Source organism: Manis javanica, chromosome 5, assembly GCF_040802235.1.
Source record: "Manis javanica isolate MJ-LG chromosome 5, MJ_LKY, whole genome shotgun sequence".
In the NCBI taxonomy this organism is placed as follows: Eukaryota; Metazoa; Chordata; class Mammalia; order Pholidota; family Manidae; genus Manis; species Manis javanica.
In genome coordinates this window covers 15,447,261-15,474,740 of record NC_133160.1, presented here as the reverse complement: position 1 = coordinate 15,474,740, position 27,480 = coordinate 15,447,261, and the positions used below count along the sequence as shown (strand labels likewise).

The following is a 27,480-nucleotide window of genomic DNA, read 5'->3' as shown; positions in this document are numbered from 1 at the left end:
GCATTTCGCCAACGATTAGTGATGTTGCCTATCTTTTCTTATGCCTGTTGACCATTTGTATATTTTTGCAGAAAAGGCCTTTGCCCATTTTTTAGTCATGCTATTTTTGTTGTTATTGAGTTATAAGAGCTCTTTACATATTCTGGATATTAACCCTTTAGTAGATATATAATCTGTAAATATTTTCTCCCATTTCATAGGTTGCCTTTTCACTCTATTGGTTGTTTCCTTTGGTTCACAGTTTTTATGTTTGATATAGTCTGATTTGTCTGTTTTTGCTTTTGTTGTCTCTTTTTGTTCATATCCAACAAAAAATCACTGCCAAATCCAGTATCATGAAACTTTTCTTGTATGTTTTCTCTAGGATTTCTATAGTTTCAGTCTTGCATTTAGGTATTTAATCTGTTTGGGGTTCATTTTTGTGCATGGTCCTGTATAAGGTAAAAGCCCAACTTTCTTCTTTTGCACGTGGATATCTGATTTTCCCAACACAACCTGTTGAAGAGACAGTCCTTTCCCCCTTGTGTGTTCTTGGCATCCTTGTGGAAGATCACTTAACCAAATATGTAAGGGTTTCCAAAGGTTTACAAGCCTCTAATGCCCTCTATTAAATTCCCTCCTGCTTAAAATACGTACGGTGGTTTCTGTTTCTTACTTAAACCCCAACTGATAGATTCTCATCACACTTATAAATAAAGCAGCTATAGTTTACAAGGCTCTTGTAAGCTATAAGTCTTATTATAGCCTTAGAAAGTTTCAAGACTCTTAACAAGGGGCATAGAATACTTTTACAAGTTGCTTTACAAATGACAAGTAATGCTTTCAATTCTGAGAAAGTACAACTTGGGTTTCTTAGTGATGAACACAACACTTGGGAAAGGAAGCGATTTTAAAAGACATTGGCAAATTCAAGGAGAGTTAAAAAACAATAGTTTGCTCCAGTAACTTTTGCTTTCCAAAGTTGAAGTATAATTGTGTTAGCATAGGACACTGTGGTGAAACAGGATGGACTAAGTGGGGAAATGAGAGGGGAAGGGGGTCTTTTTTTAAAAAAAAGGGATAATTTCTGTAAATGACCAAATGTCTTACTGATCAGCACCTGTGGGAAGATGCAGGCATGATCTTAAGGGGATGTGGCATCAATCAGTTCAGCCCTGTGGGTCGTCTGAGAACAGAGTAAGCTCAGTGGGGAGATTTACCTTCCTGTGCCCCATCTCTACACACACATGAAGACAAATTCCCCGTCGAGGAATCAGAAGCAGCTGCTATGACTGAAGACAGACAGATGGGGAGCTAGGACCGCAGAATTTTTCACTGACACTTTATTTCATAAATGCGTCACTTAATTCCTACATCTGAAAATGTCTACTTTTCTTCATGCGTCATAAAATATAAATCAAAGAATGCTGAAGTCAGAAGAGTGCAACTCCTGATTTTGTACATAAGGTAAATAAGGTCCAAAGTCACAGAGCATGTTAATGGCAGAGCTAGGACTAAAACCCAGGGTCCCTTATTTTTAGACCTTATTCCACAGAATAAGAGGCAGGAAGCGCAGAGGAAAGTAGCTGACTTGCTCAAAGTCTCAGGTTAGTGGCGGAGCTGGAACAGGTCCTCCGGGATGTCTCCCCTCCCACGTGCCAGAGGGCCGGGCTGATGCAAGGCCTGATGGAAGACACAGCGCCCATCCTCAACCCTACCCTGTTCCCACAGCCCCCAAGAAGCACAGGAAACCACAGGAAGAGCTGCACTAAAGGGGCCTGAGGGATGCTCCTGCCCACCCCTCACTAGGGAAACTGAGGCTCAGAGGGGGGAATCGCAGGGTAAGGTAGGGACAAAAGTCCCGTGTCAGTGTGCCAAAAGGCGACAAGCCTGCGAGACATCACTGAGCCCCTGTATTTGGCTGCTTAGGATCCAATCCCCTCTCTGCCACTAACTGCCACTGTGACTAAGGGAAAGGTATTTAATCCCTTTTGGCTTCCATTTCCCATCTGCAAAATAGAGAACACAATGGTACCTACACCACGCTGGGCTATTGTGAACCATCAAGGAGAAAAGACATCTGAAGTGCCCAGCACATAGAGTGCTCAATAAATGCCAGCTGTTATTAAAGGGACACATCCCTGTTGGTGGTGGTACAATCCGCACGATAAAAACCTGATAATCTAGGAGAGTGCTGGACAATAGAAATATAATGTGTGGTGCCTAAGGTATGATTTAATTACACATATGTATTTAAAATCACATGTTTCATGAAATAACTCACTATGTTAAGAATATAACAGAGCACAGAATTTGGAGCCAGATTGCCTGAGTTCAAATCTCAGCTCCTCAGTTCATCACTGACCTCTGGGTGAGTTACATAAAATTCTGCACCTCAGTTTCCTCATCTGTAAAACAGGAGTAATAACAGTATTCAACTCACAGTGCTGATGAAGTATAAAAGGAGTAAAAAACTTGTGAAGCCCCTAGAACACTGTCCAGTAAGTGGTATGTATGTGTTAGGTTAAAAAATAGTGGCAGTACAGCACAGAGAAGACAAGTAGTGACTCCATAGCATCTTACTATGCTGATGGACAGTGACTGTAATGGGGTATGTGGGTGGGACTTGATAATGGGGGGAATCTTGTAACCACAGTGTTCTTCATGTAATTGTATATTAATGATGCCAAAATTTTTTTTAAAGTAAAAAAAAAATAGTGGTTATTGTCCATTCCCATATATTACAGAAACTTTTTATTAAATTCATCATCTGTATACCATTCACATCTGGGTCCATCACCCAAAGAAGCACTTTTTAAGTTGAATGACACCTGTCTATGTCACCTTTACTTCCAGTCACACCATCCGGATATGATACTTGTTGAATCCGGGCTTGAGGTCACAGAAAACTGAATGTCAAGGCAAGCATCTATGTGGGTATTAGAACTGGTGTGTTTTCCCATTTATCTGATAGATGATATTTTGATTGGTGAAAAGATGCTCTGTTGTTTTTCCAAGCCATCCTCATCACTCATCATCATTATTTGGTCATATCCCCCAGAATACTACTAAACTTGTCTTCAATTTTCTTGCCTTTCTGTCCTACCAAACCTGTTATCGCCATAAACATCTCAAACTAGCATTTACAGTGTCACTGCAGGCTGATGTACTTTCCCCGATTAATTTTGTTGTTCCATGTACACAAGAGACCATCCCATAATATGAGATGCTTTGTAAGAACTTCTCTGAGAATTGTTTGGGGACAAAGATCTTGCCTTTCATTTGAGCATATGGGGTACACTTGGTCTTTTATCTTCTCTTTTCCCACTGCCACCTGTTGGGTGTTGGCTACCTAAACCACGGCGCACCCATCCAGTGGAACACCATGGCATCCTGGAAGGTGAAAACCAGATCTGGTTACAGTGGTATGAGGAGAGACCAATGACGCAGCTGTCCCGGAACCCGTTCATCAATCCCGTTCATCGTCTGTACTCAGGAGGCACTAGAGTGAGGTGGTGGTGAGCCCAGACCCGGGTGCAGACTCCCCACAGGCAGCTGCACCATGGCCTAACTACGACCTTGAGCAAGTCATTTAAGCTTTTGTGCCTTCAGTTCTCTAATTTGCAAGATACCATAGTATCTCCGAGGACTGTTATAGGGATTAAATAAGGTAATATATTTAAAGTGCTTAGGAGAGTACCTGCCACATAATAACAACTACATGAACATCACTTCCCTCGTATTGTTACTATTACCACATGTTTGTCTCCCTCCTTCTCCTGTTCTTTCTCTTTCTCTCTCTCTCCCTGCTCCCTCTCCCTCTCTCCCCTCCTCCCTCTCTCTTTCTCTCAGTACACACCAATCTATTAATAGTGATGTTTGAGGGAACTGAGATGGGCTGGAGAGAGTTAACTTATATGCTTACATGAGTATTAACTCAGCATTTCTTTAAGGATGAGTATATAATATTTTACCGTTAAAGAGTGAAGAAAAAACTTATTGACTCAACAATAGCTAAATGGGAACATAAGAGCTTATAGTTATAAGCCAATCAATAATATCAGGAGTGATTAAGTATGCTTAAAGGCCTACACTTACAGATTACTTTAATGTAAGCACTACATTAAAGAAACAGTAAGTCAGTTTGTGGACCTGCCACATTTTTCCCATGGGGAGCTTTTTACATAGGTCACAAGCAGATCTACACATTTGTGCTAGGCCCCAGAGTGAAGGAAGGGGTGATCCCCAGTCCCCTTTATTTGCTACAAAGATCAACCCCAAAGCAGAAGAGCCCTGAGCAGCCAGGTCCTGGGACCAAATAACCCACCCTGACCACAGTCTCATCAAGCTGAGAGGAGGCGTCCTGGAAGGCGTCCAAGACATGAAAGCTGCAGATGCCAAAGAAAGCAGCAGACTCGCTGGGATTCTCCTGAAAATTCTCTGACCTCATTTCTCTCTTGACTTTCCTAACACGAATAACCCTAACAATAATTTAGTCCATATATGAACCACCTTCCCTATTCCAAGCTCCGTGCAGGGTATGGGGATGTCAGCAATGAGAGGCAGCCTATCCCCTCAAGTAGCTCACAACCCTAGTGAGGAATCAGATAAAACATGTTGTAATAAAGTCAGCCACAGAAGCACAGCAGAAGTGATTCTGTTCAGGGAGAGTCAGGGAGGGCCTCCTGGAGGAGGTGATGTCTGTGCAGGATTTTGATATAAGAGGAAGGATTTTGATACAGGAGGTACCTTCTAGCCAGAGACATGATGGTGTGACCTGCAATGTTTGTGGTTTAAAACAAGAAAAATCAACTATAACATAACATTCTTTCTCAAAATAGCAATGTTCTGGAAGAATATTGGGAGGCTCATCATGAACAGGATCTAGAGGACAGGCTTGAAAAATAAGCAGAAACTAAGTTCTGGTAGACCAAGAAGCAGGGAGTTCAGCAGCCTCTTTTAGTGCGAAGTCTGTAGCCCAGACACCACCCCTACCACTGGACACGCTACTGCACTAGCCTCTGGCTGCTGGCTCATCCCTCACAGGTGGAAAGTCCTGGCCAGGAAGGTCCAACTGGCTGCATCCAGGTCACATGCCTACTCACACCCAGGCTGCCCATGGTTGTCAATCTCTGGCACCTGCACCTTCCAGCAAGCTCCAGATTTCACCAAAATTCCACACAATACAAATTCCCAAAGTCAGGAAGCCAGGCTGGAGGCTGGACTCCCCAAACAAACACAACAAGGCCTCTCTCACGTGATGACATAGAAGGAGACAGGGAAGAGGAAGAGACAGAAGTAGAGGCTGAGGCTGGAGACACATGCTGGGTCACAGTGTGAGCAAGTTTGGTCATTAATGAGAGCAATTCATTCACAAACATTCCCAGTTACCTACCAAGTCACAGGCACTGGGGTTACACACGCCAATGAAACAGTGTCCCTCCTTACGAGGAGAACAGGCATGAGTTCGGTGCACAGACTAGGGAGAGGCTTGCCATGCACCCAGTAAGCACTAGAAAGTCCATTCTGCTGCTTACAGCTCATGTCCGTCTTGACTGGTGAGTGCTTGGACTTCTGTGTTGATTAGTATTTTGAACACAATTCCTGCTCATCCCCAGAAGGTCTCTAACCGGTGTGCTAAGAGCTGTAATGCAGTGTGCTCAGGGGGCCATTACTGGTTCCTGATTTGCATTTAGGGCTTCAGAATTCATAAAGCGTTTTCCCTACATCAGCTCATGGGTAAATATCCAGGATTGCATGTTTGACACATGGATGATATTCCTCCTCCAGATCTCAAAAATAAGATACAACTATTTTGTGTTTGGTACACAGGGAAGTACAGAAATACACACACACACACACACACACACACAGATATATGAAAGCAAATTTGATAACTTCTATTGGAGATGAGCACAGAGATATATGGACAAGAACACTCACAGCAGTGTGATTTAGGAGTGAGTAAATGGAAGGAATTTAAATATGCATCCTGGGTAGTTAAATAAATCATGAAACGGTCATTGTAATGGAAAACTATGAAACCTGTAGAAAGTATGCTTTTGAGGAATATTTAATGACATGGGGAGATGCTTAAATATAGTATTAAATAGAAAAATAGATATTTACTTAACTTTGAGTGTACATATGACTTTACTTTGTTCCTTATAGCTATCTCTATTGGGCATATTCTTTACAATGAATATGCATTATTTCTGTAATCATAAATCATGACTATAAATAGAAATAATTTTAAAAGATGTTTAGTTGGTAGTAGTACCAAGGAATGTACAATATATATTTCTCTATATTTCTCTATCCTGGATTAGAAGCCTGCCTCCTCTCTCATGTATAAAATGAAATTGAACCAGTCACTTTATCTTTTGGGGCTTGATTTCCTCAAAAATAAAGAAGAGACACTTATCTCTGAATTCATGAGATGGTGTCACATAGGATGTAATGTGTAGGAACATTCACCCAATTCTTGGCTAGGCTGATCATGTAGTAAATGCCACTTGTCTTTAAAGAAGCGAAGTTCCCAATACTTACCAGCACTCTGGTGTGAGTTCTAATACAGAAAAGGAGACAGGATCAGGGCCCTGAGGTGACTGACCCAGGAACAGTTTCCTGGGCTGCCGTAGCAAATCACTATGAACCAGGTGGCTTGAGACAACAGAAATGTACTTTCTCAGAGTTCTGGGGATAGAAGTCTGAAATCAAGGCGTTGAGAGGGACACGTTTCCTCTGTAGGCTCGAGGGAAGAATCCTTCCCTGCCTGCTCTGGCTTCGGGCATCTGCCAACAGTCCTTGGCGCTCCTTGTCCTGCAAATGAGTAGCCCCAGTCTCTGCCTCTGTCTTCACATGGCCTCCTGTCCTGAGTATTCATGGGTCTCTCCTCCACCAGCCATATTGTACAAGGGCGCAGTATGACCAGCACAATATCATCTTAACTTGATTACATCTGTAAAGACCTTATTTCCAAACAGGGTCCCATTCACAGGTGCCAGGGGTGAGGACTTCCCATTATCTTTTTGGAGGACAAAATTCAACCCATAACAGATGCCAACCTTCTCTCTGTAAACATCAGCAGTGAGAGCAAAGCAGGCACGCACCCAAAGCCCAGAGTCTGGTGGCAGGAAGGGAAAGCGCAGGACCACCCTGGACACTGCACCTGTTTCCATGGCAGGCTGGCTGGATGAAATCTTCCTGTCTGTGTGCTTGTGTGTATTTTTCCCAACACCTGCCCCTTCCAATCACATAACTAACTAGGCTCTTTGTGTGTCTCTGCTCTATTAATTTGTGCAGGATGGAGAGAAGATGTTTGAAGTCAGGGGTTCCTTCCTTCCTCTTTTGTTTTATTTCCTAAAGTCTAAACTTACCGGAAAGATTATGCTGTGTGTCTGAGAAGAGCTAAACCAAGAGGGCTGTGCCTTTGAGGGCTAAGGAGGTGAGGAGAGGTGTTCTTGCATGCAGGGAAGGAGAGGGGATGGCTCTGCCGGTCCCACACTGCTCTGTGGCAGAGCCCCCCGAGGAGGGATGCTGGGTGATGCGCTTGGGATGGCTGGACGCAGGACAAGAGCCCCAAGCCCAAGAAAGCAGCAGCAGAATGACTGGAGCAAAGGGACCACAGAGGAAGCATACTAGGCTTCTTGAATGCAAGCCCAATGGCCCGTTTAAGTCCCCAGGACATCTATAGACCCCTAGGGAAAGGGAAGCCCCAATAATAGACATAAATTTAATGTCTAACTCCCTGGATGTTCAGGGTCAGATTTAAGTTATAATGCACTTCTTATGCACCTGGGTTCTCAGCCTGAGATTCAACCCTATCCATTCCAACAGTTAAAATAAGATCCTACAAGCATTAGAAGGAAATAGGCGACTTCTCAAGGCCAATTGCCTCTGGCTTCTGCCCTTTTAAAAGGACACTTGCATCCCTTGTATCTCCCTTCAGCCTCCAGGAGACCCTCCCTCTGGGCCCTGGCTGTACCCCAGGGTGGGCATGAAGAACTCGTGCCCAGGCTGGGGAAGGCAGAACCAGGCATCAGCGGGAGCTGCAGTTCATTCATGGACAATATAGAGGGTCAGAGGTAGGCTCTGTGGGGGTGGCAACCCCCATTCCTCTAGGACAGCCCAAACAAGATGACGTGGGGGTCAACTCCGGTCTGCGGCCTGGAATGCTAACCAAGGGCTTTTCCCACAGAGACAGAGGAAGAAAAAAGTCTGGCAGTGGTTGTGCATAGCACTGAATTCAGAGAGCTGGGAGGGAGTGGGTGCGGAAGCCCTCGGTGTAGCATGTGCTCTGGACGTGGGAAAGCCTCTCTAGGCCCATTAGGACCCCACAGCAGGCCACCTGCTGGGCGGGACACCCAGGTAAAGCAGCACCTGTGGTCAGGTGAACTTGAAGAAGGGGGCAAGGTTCTAAGGAGGGCTTAGACTTACAGTACCAGAGACTGTAAACAACAGACGAAAACATAGACTTCCAGTCCCAGGGACTGTAAAAAACAGAAAAAAATGACATACACTGAATAAGCCCCACTATGTGCAGGCACTTCACACTCACGCAGCCGTCATCCCATTTAACTCTTACCCTGAGAGTTAAAGATGAGGAACCTGAGACAGAAGGATTTGGGCTCCAGAGTCACCTGGCTTGGAATTAGCTGGCCCATAAACATGTCTATGATGGGGACTTTGAAAGCAACTAACAGGATGCTATGAGCAAGAATAATGAGGGCACCTTTCCTTAGAGAGAGAAATAAATGGTGACCTCCCTGAGATCTCAGGCACTTGGGCTGAGACCTGAAGAAACTGGCCGAGTAAAGAGTGGAGAAAATTCTTCCAGTGGGAGGGGACAGCATGTGCAAATGTCCTGAGCCAGGGAAGAATCTGATGGTCTTTCAGTCTCCAAGGAGCTGAAACATGACAAGTGTGTGGAGGGCATTTTGAGAAGAAACAGGGCTTGGAAAAGACACAAAATCATGCAGGACCTTGCAGGCTCAGATTTCATCTCAGGTGCCAGGAGAAGTCAGCATGGGGATTAAGTGACAAAATGACATGGTCTGGTTTACTCAGAGTCTAGCACAGAGCTTGCCACACAGAAGGGGAGCAGTAAAAGGTCGTGGAACATGTCAATAAATAGACTCAAACTAGATTCCAAAAGGAAGGCAACTGCTGGCTTCACAGAAGGAGAAGTAAGATTCCAGCTTTTGCCCATGAAAAAAGAAGAATTTCGCTTCATACAAATTCACTTTCATGCCTCTCTGCCCAAGCACACAGAGCCACTGAAATCCACAGGCGCATCATGACGGAATAATTTCAGTGATCATTATCAAATGCCTCTATTTAAAAAAGCTCAGAAGACTGTATTAGCACAATTCAATATTTAAGAAATGACACTTGGCCATAATGAGGGGCTGAGAAAAATTAAGATTAGAAGCAAGAGTTGTTCCTTGGGGAAGAAAGAGTGGCATGGTGGGAAAAGCAACAATGTCACTCAGTTTCTTAGGTCCTAGGTTTTCTGATCTGTAAAATGGAAGGACAGTAGCAATGCTTCAAAATTTGTGATTATAGAGGGCTGAAAGGCATTTAAAAATGTTTATCATTCATTTAAAAAACATTTGATAAACACTATATGCCCATCCATCCATGCAATCATCCGACAAAATATTATTTAGTATAGACTGTGTGTCGTGCACCATACTAAGCACTGAAGATAAAGCCGTGAACAAGATTGTCATGGTTCCTATTCACACAGAGCTTCTCATCTGGGGGTAAAACATGCATTAAACAAATAATATCTGCTGTGATGCGTGTTACTGAGGGAAAGTACAGAGCAGGATGGGAAACATTTGCAGAGAGAGCAGACCCAGACAGGAGTATGCAGGGAGAGCTGTCCAAAGGAAAAGATGTTTAAGCTGAGATACGAAGAGGGCTGCAAGAGAACAGGGTGGAAGAAAAGATTCCATGGAGAGTGGCTTTTCCTGAGACACAGAACCCTCAGGAGGAGTGGACAGGGAGGGAGGTCAGATGAATCAGGTTCAGTTTAGGGAATGTTGAGTTTGGAGAGCCTACAATACTCTGTAGGGCTCCAGGTGGGTGAAAGGCAGGCAGAAAGAAGATATGTGTGCATGTAAACAAACACACACACATAAATACGATTAGATCTGATGCATTTGGCCAACATCAAAGATGGCCATACAAAGCAGAGCAGGTATAGATACGTTTTGGCGCAGGTGCTCTGGACTCCTGGAGTCCCCAGAGAGTGAATGAGTGATTCTGTTATCAAAACCGAGATACCTTTGAGAGTAAAATCAGCAATGTTAAAAATTATGATGGGACAACAGGCATAGAGCTTGTCCCTTAGCCACCTTCCTGATAGGCACGTGTAGTTCTTGGTGACTCTGCTCATGCAAAGTAAGATCTTACCAGGTCTTATGTTCAGTTTCGTATCATAGCACAGTTTTATTATACATGAGGCCAGGATCTATACTAGATCCTAATGTTATACAAACAGTTCATGCAGGAACTATGCAGAGTCATCCAATAGCCTCCTGCTTTGGAGACAAGGTCAGTGAGGCCACACAGGCCATACCCTCACCCGGACATCCCTGAGCATCTTCTCTGCCTCCAGATTACTGGCATCCTGGAAAATCCCTCTCCCCACAAACAGCCAAAAAGATCTGGCAGCCAGGCAGGGGGTCATGTAGGTCTGGAGTCTGTAAGAGATTTCTCATGGCAACTGAAGACATAGGAGTAGCTGAGGCCACCCGTGGTGTAACAGTTAATTTTATGTGTCCACTTGACCGGGGCCAAGGGATGTCCAAAGAGCTAGTAAAACATTGTTTCTGAGTATGTCTATGAAGGTATTTCCAGAACATATAAGCATTTGAATTGGCAAACTGAGTAAAGCAGATAGGCACACACACCCCGACTGTAGGTGGACATGATCCAACCCCTGAGGGCCTGAGCGGGAGAAAAGGCAGAGGAAGGGAGAGTCCGCTGCCTGCTGGAGGTAGGGGTGCCCATCTTCTCCTGCCCTCAGACAGAGGCCCTCCTGGGTCTCAGGCCTCCAGCCCCAGCCCTCCGATTCTCAGGCCCTCACACTCCAGCTCATTACGTCACTGGCCCTCCGGTTCTCCAGATCGCAGACAGCAGATCATGGGATTTCTCAGCCTCCATAACCGTGTGAGACAATTCTTACAATAAATCTCCTCATATGTATCTCTCTCTCTATTCTACTGGCTCTATTTCTCTGGAGAACCCTGACTAATACACATGAACAGAGTATAGAGCAAACCTGAAGATCTCCAGCATTTAATGACCAGAGTGAGAAAGAGAGCCAGGAAGGGTTCATAAAAAAACAGGACAGTATATGGGTTGGAGAGAGTCCTTGACCAGGGAGGAACCCCAGGGAATGATCTCCCCTCCCGGGCAGCTGATTGTCTTTCCAACTGCACTTGAGACCATATTGTCCAAAGAGGCGATCTTAATGTTCCCAGAGCATAACTTCCTGGTTAGTGTCACCCGTAAGCCTCTTCAAGACTCAGCTCACCGAGGCACACACCACCATAAATGTGTTCTCCCTGAGAACATCCCCCAACCGTACCTCGCCCAGGACACATCGGGAGTAATTCTCACAGGCCCGCCTCACCCAGGTACCCATCAGGAGCTTCCTTAGGCCTTTAGCACCACTGGGTAAGGATAAGCTTGGCATTCAGGATGTCAGGACATTAACTTTTGAGTACTATTCTGACAGTGGAGATTCCCCTACATATGCACAAGTTGTATCTATGTGGCCTGGAAGGAAAGGAATGACCCCATTCTTCAGAAGTTCTTTCCTTCCCCCAAATCCCACTGTTACCAAGCTCCCCAGCAAACCCAGGGATGTCCTGCTTGTAGCTAAAGATCTCAAAGCTAAAAGAAATCCTAAAGGTCCCTAAATCCAGGTGACATGTGATTCCTACCACTTCCTTAAGAATTCACTCAGCATTGGTATGAATACTTCTGGGGATGGGGAGCTTACTACCGACACAGCCTTCCGTGGCCCTCTCAGACAGCTCAAGCCACAGGAAATATTTTCCCACAAGTCCCCATAAGAGCTAGCCATCTCCACCGTGGTCTCAAACATGGTGGGTCACGTACCTGTGGGCACCGCTGGGTCCAGCATTGGTTTCTCCCACGTGTTAATCTGCTCCCAGGTAAAACCATTGGTCCCCAGGGCCACGCTATAACCACAGTTGCTGTAGTGCTCATCAAAGGCACAGCCACCTGCAGATAAAAGAGATATGGGTAAACACATCCTCAAGTCTGAGGCTTGGTTCGTTACCCCTGTCTCATTGGCTCTTCATTTATAGCTCTGAATGTTAAACTCTGGAGGGGAAAAAAAAAAAAGGCAAGCAAATTGGATTTTTATATTTGCTTTGGTGCTCTCAGCAAAGGTGCTGGCATCTGCAGGCCCCTCCATTTAAAACATTAATAAGGCTAGTAACACTGACTCCCATCTTCCTCCCTGACAAAGTAAACAGCCATGTCTCAGTCTAAGTAGGAACAGTGAATGCGGGGGCATGCCTCTGTACTGACTTCCTGCAACGTGGAGAGATGCTGCACGCAGCAGAGGGCACCGCTTCAGAGGCCAGCAGCAGTAGACACGAACCACAGCTCAGCAAATCCGGGTCGGCTCAGGCAGAGGCTTCTAGGCCTCAGTTTCCTCACCTGTAACATGGAGGGAAGGCTCCGCCTGACAGAAAATACCGTGAGGAGGAGGGGGAGTAACACGTGGAACGTAACTGGTGCAGAATTCTCAATATCCACCCCCTTCCCTATGAAAGCAGTTCTTGAAAAGCCATGTTTCATGGAGTGAAAATCACATTTGTAAACTTGACAATCATGCAAAAGATAATGGAAGATAATAAAGTCCATGTTGACAGTGTGTAAAGTGTTACCCTTTAACCTCAAATTACAAGCCATCCACCCTTTTACAATGAGTTGTGTCAATTCAATTTCAATGAGGATTTACTGAGCATATGCTATAGGCTCTAAGTCCCCTCCAGGTAACAAGGAGAGATGTGGGGCTGAATGATGGAGGATGAACTGGGGCTCCAACTAGGAAATGCTGGGCTGTCCCGAGAAACAGTGACCCAGAGCATCCCGGAGGAGGAGAACCAGTCGGGGCTTTGGAGGATGCAAGCATCCACACGGACAGAGAGCAGGCGGAAGCACAGCCCAGGCGGTCCCGCAGGATGCAGAAACAGCACAAGGGCTGAGTTCCCCCACAGCCTCCTGACTGCTCTCCCAGGCCCAGCCTCACATCCCAGACCACCTTTCCACGGCCCCTTTCCTGTCTCCTTAACACTCAGATCTCTTCTCATCACCATCTCCCTCCCTTAAACTCCCATCATGCATCCAAAAGTGGCTCTGATCCCCATAAAGGAGCCATCCCTCCCCACCCCCCAGCCTGCAGCTCTGATCCCCACACAGAAGACATCCCTCCCTACCCTCAGTGTGTGGCTCTGGTCCCTATGTGGGAGCCATCCATTCCTGGCCCTGCCTCTGGCTCTAGTCCCTATGCAGGAGCCATCCCTTCCTGGCCCTGCCTCTGGCTCCGGTCCCTATGGGGGAGCCGTCCCTTCCTGGCCCCGCCTCTGGCTCCGATCCCTATGGGGGAGCCATCCCTTCCTGGCCCCGCCTCTGGCTCCGGTCCCTATGTGGGAGCCGTCCCTTCCTGGCCCCGCCTCTGGCTCTAGTCCCTGTGCAGGAGCCATCCCTTCCTGGTCCCGCCTCTGGCTCCAGTCCCTATGGGGGAGCCGTCCCTTCCTGGCCCCGCCTCTGGCTCCGGTCCCTATGTGGGAGCCGTCCCTTCCTGGCCCCGCCTCTGGCTCTAGTCCCTGTGCAGGAGCCATCCCTTCCTGGCCCTGCCTCTGGCTCCGGTCCCTATGGGGAGCCATCCCTTCCTGGCCCCGCCTCTGGCTCCAGTCCCTATGGGGGAGCCATCCCTTCCTGGCCCCGCCTGTGTCTGTAGCTTCATGTCACATCACACCATCATCTCCATGAGCTGCAAAGGACAGAATCCCTTACCTGCCCCCTAGACCTGGGATTTCCTCTGCTTATGATGGTGGAAGTCCTGTAGACAGATCTGGTACAGAATATGGTCACAACACACTGAGGAAAACCTGTTGTATAAAAGCTTTCTCCACTTTCCTTTCTTGCTGTGCCTGGAAACCCAGAAGAGCTGGCCATTCGCCCCCCAATGAGTGTCAGCAAGGGGAAGGAGGGCTACACCTGTTTAGGCAGAGGCTGGGGCTTAAGATGAGAGTATTTATAACTTTGCCCTACAAAGTAACTGGAACCTGGGATGTTTATGTGGACACGTAGAGAGAAAAGGAGAGGAGAGGGAGAGAGAAGTCCAAGAAACACAATGACAAGCAGAAACCTACCAAAGGTGATGGCTAGTGAGAAATTTCCTGATGGGAAGTGGCTAATGTGTTGGTAAAAACTAAAAAATCTGTTTGATCTCATTTATTCATGCTTTAATTAAACAACTATTTAATTGAATATAGATACAACAGAGTACTAGGTCCTGGCTATAGTGGTTTATAAAAGGGGTCTGTTCTCAATATTTAGTGAGACAGACTGACAGTAACAAGCAAACAAAGGAACACTCACACACATCGGTCTTGTGTTAGGAAGACTACAGGTAGGGGGTGGTGCTAGATTGTAGTGGTCCAGGAAGCCTTTCTGATTATGAGCTGGAAATGGTTCCCTGTCCTGTCTGTCCATGACACCCGACTCTTCAGTGAGAGCTAGTTACACGCAACAGCCATGTGTCACTGGTGCTCTGGGGAGCTGACCAGTGTGCATTGGCAAGGGTCAAAAGGCAAAGATGGAAGGAAGGAGACAAGAGGAAAGGTTAGGAGATGAGAGAAGAGACTTTACCCCAGATATAGGGGAGAAGGATGGCCTCTGAAAGGTAAGGAGGGAGGCAATCAACCAGCTTCCACTAGACAGTAAGCTTCAGGTTGGCTGGGAATAGCTCTGGCACATAGTAGGAACCTAATAAATATTTGTTGAATGAATGAACCAATAAATGCTAATGGAACTCCTAACACAGACAAAGCTATACGTGGCTAACAGTGAGCCCAGAGTGGTCTCCTGTCCTTGACCTGCTCTTCTAGTCTCACACTTGCCACTTCTATCCAGAAAGCTCCATCCCTACATTGGCTGTCTGACAAATTTCAAATGATCCTCCCAAAATCACCTTTATAAACCTTCTCTAACCAGAACAACGGTGAACATCCCATATATGAAAGCACAACACACACCATTTACAACTTAAGAAGCAGCAGGAGCAGCGCCAGTTGGTCTGGAGAGGGGCCCCTCCTCTCCCTCCATTGCTTTTGCCATGTAGGATATAAATTAGTCAGATCAATGCCACAGACAACAGATCCTAATATGCAAGGGGAGCCCGCAGCCTTGGGAGGACTAACTGCGCATCCTCACTGAGCTCAGCCTCCGGGGCTAGAGAAGGAAAGTGTGGCAACACAACGCTATGTGTATGGCACTGGGTCTTCTCTCATGTACACAAGGACACTGTTCCCAGGCCACCGTGCATCTGGGGAAGACCATATGGTAAACCCTAGAAATGAGTAACAAATCGATATCCCCCATCTTCCAGACTAGCCCATAAAATAACCTCTTACAAGCAACCCTTCTCACCTGCCCCTGCTGTGAGGACCTTCAAAGCGGTAGTTGAAGGTGGCATCAAAGGAAAAGAGTTGTCTGGATCTAATGAAATACTCTTTGGAGGAGAGCTACCCAGAGAGCTGCCTGACTGGTGGTATCAGCATTCAACTTACCAGAAACAAAACACCAACCTTTCTTGTCTCATGCCACTGACATCTTGGGGGTTAGTTTTTACCATAGCAGAACGGTGCACATCCTGCCTGGTATAAGAAGCATGGTCTCTGGAGCATTTGCTCCATGCCAGGCAATATACTAGGCACTGATTGCGTGATCTATCTCATTTGTTTTCACTTAATCCCTACAACTTTGTGATGCAGATTTTTCTTATCCCTAATTTAAGTGCAAGGTAATTGATACATTGCAGTGTTAAGTGACCTGCTCAGGTCACACAGAATTGAAGCGTTAGACCCAAGATTAAATCCCTGGTGGCCTAATCACACAGCCCATGCTCTTTCTAAGAGATCAGAGAGAGTATTCCCCAAAACCAAAGTCCAAGTTTTTCACTTACAAGTCGTAAGAGGGATCAAGCAGATAAAGGGCTTCCAAAGTGTTTGGGTCTCATCCATTAGAATCCATTCTTTGATTATCCTAGAATCACTTACCACTTCGGATCTTTTTTACAGGTTCTCTGCAGGGGCACAGAATTGACAGATACAATTCTTACTCTCACATAGTTTGCAAAGTAGAGGGAAAGACAACCACACAAACGCACATAACATGCAATTCAAACAATCCTTCCCTAGAGATGTGTTGAAGCTCATGGGACTGCATTCAAAGGAGGCTAACTGGGCACTGATCTACCCACTATAAACCCTAGTCCAACCACAGTGGCTGATGAGCACAGAAGCAGGAAACAGAGTACGTGAAGCACGATGGCAAAAAGCAACCAGAAGACAGGAAACAAAAGACAAGCAGGACAGAAGGGGAGCTGCAGGACCACGCTGCGTTTCCTCCAAGTCCACCTGCTGGGAGGGAGTTACATACTCGACTCAGAGCTTCCACTGGCTAACAGAAAAAGGAAAATCTGTTTAGATACTGAATACTCTGTGTTCATACAATAAAAGCTAACTTTCTCAGGAAAATTACAACCATCCCAGATGCACAGATTACCTAAGAACTTCTCCACAGGGGTGATGGTAACAGAAACCCCATGCATATCCCATAATGAGCAATATCTGAAACAACATCCACACAAGGGGTCCATGGCCAATTTCATGGTCATGTGTTTCCGTGTCTCATAATCATTCTCAATATAAAGTGACAGCATCACCTGAACATACAATTCAGGAAAAGCAACTCATTGGGGCCTAATACGATTCAGTGTAGAGCTCTCCCTGTTGGTCTGACTTGACCCAGAGATAAGTTGTAAAAGCTATGAAGGAGATGAAACACACTTACTCGGTATTTTTGAAGCAATTCTCCCTGAATTCTTTTCCTCTTACCCAGTCGATTGAGAAGAGAGTGGTTGTGAGCTCAAGATTACACAGTGTGACGCTGCCAGCTAGGCCCAGCCCCTCCAGCTCACATCCCTTCCTCATTTCTGGGCCTTTACTTTCTGGTGCGCAAGATGGAACATCAAGGAACCTTCAGTGGTAACGGTTACGGATTCCAGAGGCTCAGGAAGAACTGAGGCCTCACGGGAGCCAGCGGGGTGCAGGGTCACACTGCTGGCCCAAGGCCTGCCCACGGAGAGCCACCGCGGGCAGCGGGAGGAGGGAGTAGAGCTGCCCCGGGACCCACGGCATGAAACACCCAGACCCATGAGCCCAAGTCTCCCTGCTGCTCCCCTCGCCCTTTCCAAAATTATGTTTACCTGTCTTCGTGCCATTCCTCAGTGCCACACACCTGGCAGGAGAGGCTCCCAGCCATCTCAGTAAGGGTTTGTGGCAGGCCACATGCAGAAGACTTATGATCGGAGAGATTCCCAAAAGACACTCATTCACCTCATTCCATATCAAGGAGTAAGCAGCCCCATCTGACTGATGTCAACTGCATCACAATCATTTTGGGAGAAAACAAAAACTTCATAAACCTCGGCACACCTCAGGCGTCAGGCTCAGCCTCCGAGCACATACCCTGCCTTGAGGAAGACCCACATCATTGTGAGAGGATTGGGCAATGCAGCCACAGGCCAAGGACCCAGCATTATTTCCCTGCACCTGGACAGAGGAGCTATTTCCCTGCACAGGTTGAGGTCAAAATGTGGTAAAGGCCCCAGATGCTCTGATGTGAGTCGAGCATAGAAAGTCAAAAGAGAAATGGAAAACTGTAGCAAGGAAATTGGATTTTGAAAATCCATTTGGGTTTGGTAATGTGTAGCATATCAGCATCTGTAAGGGAAGTAAAAATAGTGCAGGATACATACTTTAGGATACATTAAAGCATAAATAAAGTTTATAGTGCCAATCAGAATTTTTTTTTAAACATGAGCTCTTCTTTTGAAAATGAGAGATGAATAGAATTCAATAAAAATATAAATGTGTCTGCCTCTGCATTTCTCAGATATGATCCTGTGTATCCTTGAAGAGAATTAAATTTAGAAGAGGAGCTAAAGATTTGCTGGGCTCTTACTATGTGCCAGGCACTGTACTTGAGCGCTGTAAGTATATGTTTGTATATGTATGTATATGAATGGAGGCAAGTCCAGCCACCACTGCTCTGTAAGACAGGGAGCAATAAGCTTTTTCTGTAAAGGGCCAGAATATTTTCAGCTTTGCAGCCACACTGACTCTGTCACAACTCAACTCTGCCGTTGTAGTGCAAAAGCAGCTGCAGACAATATGTAAACAAATGGTTGTGGCTGTGTTCCAATAAAACTTTATTTACAAAAACAAGTGGTGGGCCAGATTTTACCCAATGGCTGTCATTGGTCAACCTCTGGTCTAAGAGAGAAGCATTTCTTGCTTAATTCTACACATGAAAACCTGTCATCAATGCTACTGAGGGACATGCCCAGCTTTGGATCTCAGGAAAAAACAGTGATGATATCAGCCATAGGAACAGCAACACCTTTGTTTATTGATAGCTGAACATGGAACCCTCATCACAGGCCCTGCCATTTTGATTGCACCCATTTTACAGACACCATATCTGGGCTCAGAGATGCACGAAGCAGTGGAGCCAGGACATTAGCCTTAGGCTGTTGGTACCAAAGCCTGACTACTTCCCTGGACTCCAGCCCTGCCCCTCCTGGAATACTCTGGGTGGGTTCACAGAATCTGAGTCTCATCCTACTGTTTCCAGGAAAGAACACTGTGACTGTAATATCCAGTGGTGGAGCTAAATAAAGAGAGAAAATGGGACAAAACATAAAAACAAAAGCAGAAATTTGTCTTGAGTTGCCCTACATGGCCAGGACATTGACAAACACGTCCAGGAACTAACATGATTGGCCACAATGAGCGCTGCAGGAACATGTCCTCCCCGGCACACACATGGCTGGAAGCTCCGGGAGCCCACCAGCAGCCTCCCCAGCATGCTTGGAGGGCACCTCTAGCACTGGGGAGGAAGGAGGAGGGGGAGACAGGACCACAGGATCATGTCCCTCTGGCTCCAAGCCCCAAAGCTCCATGGAAGCAGGGACATGCCACAGATTTCTTAATTCGGCATCTAGCCCATAGTCTGCTTGACCTATTTTTCAATGGATGGTTGAGTACATTAAAAATGGGCCTGTGCTCATATACCCAAAAAGCAAATAACCCTATTAGAAAATGGGCAGAACATATGAACAGACACTTCTCCAAAGAAGAAATTCAGATGGCAAACAGGCACATGAAAAGATGCTCCACATCACTAATTATCAGGGAAATGCAAATTAAAACCACATGAGATATCACCTCACACCAGTTAGGATGGCCAACATAGAAAAGACTAGGAACAACAAATGCTGGCAAGGATGCAGAGAAAGAGGAACCCTCCTACACTGCTGGTGGGAATGTAAGCTAGTTCAACCATTGTGGAAAGCAGTATGGAGGTTCCTCAAAAAGCTCAAAACAGAAATACCATTTGACCCAAGAATTCCACTCCTAGGAATTTACCCAAAGAAAACAACCTCTCAGATTCAAGAAGACATATGCACCCCTATGTTTATAGCAGCACTATTTACAATAGCCAAGATATGGAAGCAACCTAAGTGTCCATCAGCAGATGAATGGATAAAGAAGATGTGGTACATATACACAGTGGAATACTATTAAGCCATAAGAAAAAACAAATCCTACCTTTTGCACCCACATGGATGGGGCTAGAGGGTATTATGCTCAGTGAAATTAAGTCAGGCAGAGAAAGACAAATACCAAATGATTTCCCTCATATGTGGAGTGTAACAACTAAGCAAAACTGAAGGAACAAAACAGCAGAAGACTCACAGACTCCAAGAACGGACCAGCGGTTACCAAAGGGGAGGAGTGGGGGAGGGTGGAGTGGGAGGGAGGAAGAAGGGGATTGTGGGGTATGATGAATGGTGCACATGGTGTGTGTGGGGTCACGGGGAAGACAGTGAAGCACAGAGAAGACAAATAGGAACTCTGTGGCATCTTACTACACTGATGGACAGTGACTGCAATGGGGTATTGGGGGGGGACACAATAATAAGGGTGAATGTAATAACTGCATTGTCTCTTTTGTGAAACCTTCATAAGAGTGTATATCACTGATACCTTAATAAAATATTTAAAAAATGGACCTGTGCTTATATACAGAAGCCATACTGGGGTGCCCAGAGAGGGTGCTGGTCTATCTTCCATTGAGTTTCTCTTGAGGGTCAGGATAAACCCCTTGAAGGCCTCACAGCAGGGTAGGGATCTGGGGCTCTGACTTAGGCTGGACCTTTCAAGAGCAAAGGCCAGGTGCAGATGGAAAGCCTGAATCCAGAGAGGGAAGGGACGTTAACGGATGAACCAAAGAGAAACCACCAGCCTCCAATTAAAGGAAAAGAGTGAGATGAGACATGCAGAGGCCAGGGAGCCATTAGAGGGGAAATGGGGGCATTGACAACAGGTCCAGAAGAGAGGCAGACTGCTCAGGATTAAACTGTGAGTAGGGTTTGTGCAAGGGTGATGGACACAATACCAGTGGCGCCAGGTAATCATGGTGCAAGCAAGGTCAAAGAGACATAGACAGAAAGCTAGCGCACAGACACACATCTCACCTAGTGACAGTAACAATAACCAGCACTCTGTCAGGCACTGAACAATGCGTCAGGCACTTGCTACGTGTTCATCAACAACAGCTCCTTTAATTATCACAATCACCTTGTGAGACAGACACGATCATTGTCCCCCATTCTATAGTAAAGAAACTGAGGCACAAAAAGATTTAAATACTAGCCCAAGATCACACAAATCACAAGTGGCAAAGAGAGGCTTTGAACCCAGACTAGCTCAGTCTCCTTATATTAGGTTGTCATGGCAAAGAACTGGGGTGACAACCTTGATCTTGAGAGGAAGTTCGGTTGAGGGAAATGGGTGGGTGTTCAGCTCTCCCCCAATCCCTGTGAGAATGGCATTGAGTCAGCCTGCAGGCCTTCTGCCCCTAAATCGCTGCCTGGGCCCGAGGTGCTATCTGCAATCTTGGGGGTCAGGGGATGCGAACAGGCTCTATCCCCATAACTCACAGTGGAGGCCATAGCTGCTGGGAGAAGAAATGGAGCCAGGTTCTTGAAGTCAGGCAGGGAACACGAAGGTGCATGGGGCCCTCCCTGATGCCTAGGATCTCACACTTGGGAGCCACTCAGACTCAAGAAGTTGTAGGACTAAATGATTATGGGCACAGGAGAGGGCAATGTAATACTAGCGGTTTTTATTATTTTTTAACTTGGCAGTTGGCCAATGTTCTTTAAAAGCCCAGATAGTAAATACTTTCACTTTACAAGTGTATTGGTTTCCTACAGCTACACAACAAATTACCACAAACTGAGGCACTTAAAACAACAGCTATTTATTATCGCATGGTTTCTGCAGGTCAGGAGTCCGGCCAAGGCTGGGTTGGGGTCTCTTCTCAGAGCCTCATGAAGATAATGTCAAGGGGAATAGCACTGCTTTCTGGGCCTCGGGTCCTCTGTGGAGCTCACCCTGTGCTGCTTGGCAGAATTCAGTTCCTTATAGTTGCAGGATTGCATTCTCTGGCTGGCCACCATTGAGGGGCCACTGTCAGCCCCTAGAAGCCAGCCACAGTTCCTGGCCCTGTGGCCTCCTCCATAAGCCCTCTCACGTCTCAAATCTCTTGCATTGGGCAGGGTGCAGTCCTTTTTAAGGGCTCATCTGATTCAGTCAGGTCCCTCCAAGATCATCAACTTTTTGATTAATGGAAGTCAACTGATTTGGGACCTTCATTACATCTGCAAAACTCCTCCACCTTGGTCACTAACATGTCCTAGTCACAGTCCCACCCAAGAGAGAAGGTTACACAGCATATGTACACCAGGTGCCAGGAATCTTGGGGGCCATCAGAGAATTCTCCCCACCTCAGTAGGCCCCCTGGTCTCCATGGCCTACTCAGCAACACCATCATAGCACAAGAGCCAAAAGCAATAGACAGAGTGGGTGCAGCTGCATTCCAATAAATAGTTATTGACACTGCACTTCAAATTTCACATGATTTTCACATATCACAAAACAGTATTCTTCTTTTGATTTGTCTAACCATTTAAAAACATAAAAACCATTCTTCATTTTCTGGCTGTGTAGAAACCGGTGAAGGTCCAGAGTTGGCCTGCAGGCTATAGAGTGCCAACCATTGTTTTAATAACATAAAAGTTTCCAATTTTAACACAGTCACAGAGAAGTACCGAGTTTCACTATTTGAGTGTTTGCATCTGGTTGAGATCACAGCTGGACACCTCCCCATTTCTTGGCTGTAGAATGTTTCTTCATCCTTCTGGGGGACGGAGGAACAAGCGTGTCTCACACTGCCTTCCAAAGCTATACTGGTGGCCCACAGGATACAAGGTGATGAGAACCAGAGGAGCTTCCTAGATTTAAGTTAGCACTTTCCCTACATTATAGCTATGGTCTTCAGGTAAGGGGTAGGACCCCACATCACAGATGAGAAAACTAAGACCAGAGCAGATGATACTCAACGCCACACAGTCAATCAGGGGCAGAGCTGTGAATCTCTCTAACCAAGAACTTTTTCCTTAGCCAGAAGGTCTGAGAACCAGGGCAACCTCCAAGGTAGGTCAAGCTGCAAAATTAGTGGGCCTAGTGCCACCTGAACTACAACGCAGAGCCTCCTGCTTAAAAACGATGAAGAGTTTCGAGATGACCGGGGACACTGTCTGATCTGCTCATTTGGTTCTTTCTCCCACAGACTCTGTGAAGCAACTCAGGTTAATTTGGCCCATTATAATAAAACCAGGCATGAAAACAACAAAGGCGGAAGTTAGAAAAAGGACTGCAAGGGAGAATGACAGCATAAAACTCAACATGGGACCCATCCAAGTGCCAGGTCCCAAGTGCCTGCACGGGCCACACACCCATGAAGCCAGCCCTGCTCTGCAAACCCACATATTTTAACAATAAAGTACCCAAATCATCAAGATTCTACCCTCGTGCCAACAAATGCTTTGAAGGCAGGGCAGTATCTAAGTGGGGCTTATTAATCGTGAACAGCCTATCTCGGGTAGGCGAGTCTTGCCCCCGGAATGAATGTAAACCAGCCTTGCATAAATTGAATTCCTTTCTTGAATATCTAATTGAATTTGCAAAAGTGTGTGCCAAGGGGGTGTTTAAATAAGTGCACAAATATGATAAGAAGGCCTTCACACCATTATATCTAAGTCAGTAAGCAAAAATAATGGCAGGGCACGTTCCAATTAGTGTTTGATTTATTTGCTTTAATAAATCCAATTAGTATAATGTTTTATAAAGTCATCCAATGTCAAACACTCGTGGACTCAACAGATAGAAACAATACTCCTAATAGAAAAAAAAATGTTTTAAAGCTCTTTGAACAGTGGATTTATTATAAATAAGATGATGTCTCTCTGACGGTTTGGGCATTCCCCAAGGACCAGGGAAACTGTCCGATCTGCTCATTTGGTTCTTTCTCCCACAGACTCTGTGAAGCAGCTCAGGTTAATTTGGCCCATTATAATAAAACCAGGCATGAAAACAACAAAGGTGGAAGTTAGAAAAAGGACTTCAAGGGAGAATGATGAACTTGCTGCCGGGTGTTCTAGACCAGAGACGTGTTTGGACTCCTGAGGCACCTCAGTGGAACAGAAAGACAGGGCTAAAAGAAATAGTGCCATTCTACGACCTGATCTAATGCTCTCATTCCCTCTGCAGGCTCCGGTTTTTCCAAATGTAAACCAGAGAGCTGAATGAGCTTAGTGGCCCTCAAGGATGCCCGTGATGGAGGGTGGGCAGTATTCTTTGTCCAGTGAGACATACATAGGTAGTAGCTAAAAATGCAGACGCTGGAGCCAGCATCCCAGCTCTGCCACTCTTTTTTCAGTTAGCTGTGTGACCTTGGCCAAGTTATTTATGTGCCTCGATTTTCCCATCTGTAAAAGAAGGATGAAATAGTGCCCATATGTTAGGGTTGTTATGAAAAGTGGATAAATTTAATATTTGTAAAGACATGGAAGAGCGCCTGGCACATAGTGGGTGCCAAATAAGGATCTGTTAACGTTTAATCCAAATGTATGACTTAGAAATGGGAAAGATAGTTATGTTACATGTTATATTCAGATTGCATAATCTCATCAACAAAACATTTTAAGAAAGCATCTGAGTTGGTCCTTCACATCCTGGATAGATCAGCAGCCCACTGTGACCTGCTCTTAAGTCTACACGGTGAATTCCAGCTCCATCCACCACTTACAGGGTTTGACCTTGGGCAGATGGCCTAAGCGTGAGAGCCAGAGATTCCCCGCATATAACAGAAGGCGATAAGTTAAACACTCTCAAAGGGCACTTCAATTTCTGAAGCTCTATGAGACAGTGACTGTGTCCTCCACCACATTCCCAGCTACAGTTGCTGGAACCAAGGAGGGCCAGCCACCCCCTGCCCAGACCAGTTTCTGGCCATGGTCTGCCCTGGTCCTCAGTCTGTACATCCATGCAGGTACCAGAAGAGACCACAGCAGACGTGGCAGCCAGATCTGTGTCTTCTCACATGTCCCCCCCCTTCCAGGCATCAGTTTGCAGGCTGACCTGAGAAAGCATGGAGGGGAGCAGGCATCTCTGCTCCAGGCAGCATCACAGCAGACGCTGTGACGCATCATGACCCCATTGTGGCCAAGAGGAAAGAGCAACGGAGTGGCCCATGTGTGGGGTCAGCCCTCAGCTTCGGCCTGCCAAGGAGAGGAGGGCGGGGCGGGGCAGAGAGAGGTCGCCTGCAGTTAAAGTGGAGATGGCTTAGTCTGGAGACCAGGGAGAGCCTACCAGCCTGAAAAACAGCCCCATTCAACCCAGGAAGTCTTTTTTCCCCCTGAGAAACAGCCTGGGGACAGATTCAGGGGCTCCGCTGCTCCCCATCTCGAAGAGGGGAGGGGTCACCGGGTGGCTCCTGATTTTACAGGTGGGGAGGCAGGCCTGAGAAGGAGAAGGCTGCAGGGGGTGCAGAGTGGTTGTGGCCCAGCCTCCGGGCCCCGGCAGAGCCCGGCCCACGCAGGAGCCGGAGCAGCACCACATCTTTCCTCCCACAACGGCAATGCTTTTTTTGTTTTTACTTTTGAGGGAGCAGTGAAAAAAGAGAAATGGCCACAGGGCTTACCGGTCAGGGAAAAGGCAAGTAAAGGTTCCTCTACAGAGAAAGGATGGGCTTGCGCTGCCTTCCAGCAGGAGACATAGCATCTTCCAAAGGCCCCTGAAGCCCCAGCCACACTCCTGATGGCCTCGGGGACTCTGCACGCACTCTTCCCCCTGCCTGTCCACCCCTGCCGTCAGGGTTCCATGTGGCTTCACACGGCTGGCTCAGGCACCTTACACATCGGAGTCTGATGCCACCTCTCCCAGAAGCCTCTCTAACCCTTCCTGGGAAACAGCCTCCTGCCTCCCCCAGTCCTTCTCCATCACACTGCTTTGTTTATGCTGCATGGTGTGGGGGCTCAGCCCCCCGGGAACTGAGATTGGTAATTTTCTCATTTACATGTATCACTTGAGTCTTCCCACCACCAGTCTAAGTCCCCCAGGGCAGGAAGCACGGGTCCCGGCACCCTCAGGACTTACAGAGAGCCCAGTGCTCTGATGTTTGAGGCAAATACAACCGGTGCCTCATGACCTGTGACTGCAGTGGCATGCAGGCAGGTGTCAGCAGTGTTAGATGGATGGCCTCAGAGCATGGTGCACGCCTAGGTCTGGCACTTCCTTTGAGACCTCAGGTCTCAAAAAATTCTCTGAGCTTCCATTTCCTCATCTGTAAAGTGGGAACAATAACAACAGCAGCTAGCATCTACGGAGTGCTTACCATGAGCTGAGCACCGGGCTAGGCTGGGCCCATGGCTTCTCCCGTGTGGCCCTCAAAGAGCCCCAGGACACAGGTAATATTACTACCCACACCTTGTGCACAGTGAACCTGAGAACCAGTTAAATAACTTGCCCCGAATCTCCCAGTTAGGAAACGGCTACACTGGGGTTTGAACCGAGGCAGTCTTACTCCAAACATGATATTCTTAAGTCACAGGGCCACACTACCGAAGGACCAGTGATGCCATTATCACTACAGGAATATCAGGCTTTCTAAAAACCTCTTTTTCTGCAAGTGACTTAATTTCAACATACAATTTTTTTCAGAGGCAAAAGAAACAGAAGCAGCCGCACACCCTGCACTTCGGGGCACAGGCCCTACCCAGCAAGGCCAGCTTCCCGGGTCTCCACTCACTGTCCTGGTGGCTCAGGGTCACATGCAGGCACACGGTCTGCACATGGCTCTCTGGGCCCTGCTGCTGCCTTTGGCCACACTCCCGACCTCAGCTCCATCAGTGACCCGGCTCGGGGAACCTCAGGAGAGACCACCTGGCCCCACAAGGAGCAGACCCTTGTAATAATCACTTCGGAATCAAGAACCCCCAGGAGAAAATATCTGCAGGTCATTTCAAGATTTCCCTAGCTTAAAATTCTTTCCACCTTGGTAAAAATCAGCTTTCTGTGCCCACTCTACACCTCTGAACAATGAAGTACCAGGAGCCTTACAGCCACTACTTTATTTCCCCTTAGAGCAGCCCTGGGAGTCACTCTTTGGGATTCAACTATGATTCAGCAGAGTCGGAACCTGAGGCTCACAGAGGTTAAGTAACTTCCTCAAGGCTACACAGCTTGTAATGAGCAGAGTCAGGAACAGAATGAGTTTCACTCTGACCTCAAAGCACAAGCTCTTTCAACTAGACCATAACGTCTCTTATATTAAAAAGAAAACTAGCAAACGTCTCCAATTGGGTCATTTCTCACTCTTCCTTATTACCCTCTCTGAATTAATACAACCCATGCTTGAACGTCATTCATTAATCCTATATTGTGTGCCTACTACTGTGTGCCAGACATTATTCTGGGCACCAGAGACTGATAATGGATTAACAGCTGTGTGCCCCTCCTGCAAGGAATTCATGTTCTAGTGGGGGAACTTGACAGTGAAAACATGGAGAAAAATAAAGCAGGAAGGTGTCCACCTTGGCTTGTCAGATATAATGCCGTGAACATGGTAAGTACTCAATAAACACATCCATGAAGTGGATGTAAAAAAGTGATACCCATGAGCAGCTATGCTCTGCCAGGGATCAGGCCAACCATTCCTTATAACCTCACTTTATCTTGACAACCATTC

The 27,480-nt window shown here is 46.6% G+C and overlaps 1 protein-coding gene across 14 annotated transcripts in view; it reads right to left on the bottom strand.

The window, feature by feature from the left end:
* The window catches only part of PTPRT (protein tyrosine phosphatase receptor type T), a 970,716-nt gene that overhangs the window by 703,933 nt on the left and 239,303 nt on the right, over positions 1 to 27,480 (bottom strand). For all 14 annotated transcript variants that reach the window (XM_073236577.1, XM_073236581.1, XM_073236583.1 and 11 more), the window contains exon 2: positions 12,118 to 12,243. In XM_073236577.1, coding sequence (XP_073092678.1) covers positions 12,118 to 12,243 — 126 coding nt within the window. The remainder of the gene's footprint in view (positions 1 to 12,117; positions 12,244 to 27,480) is intronic.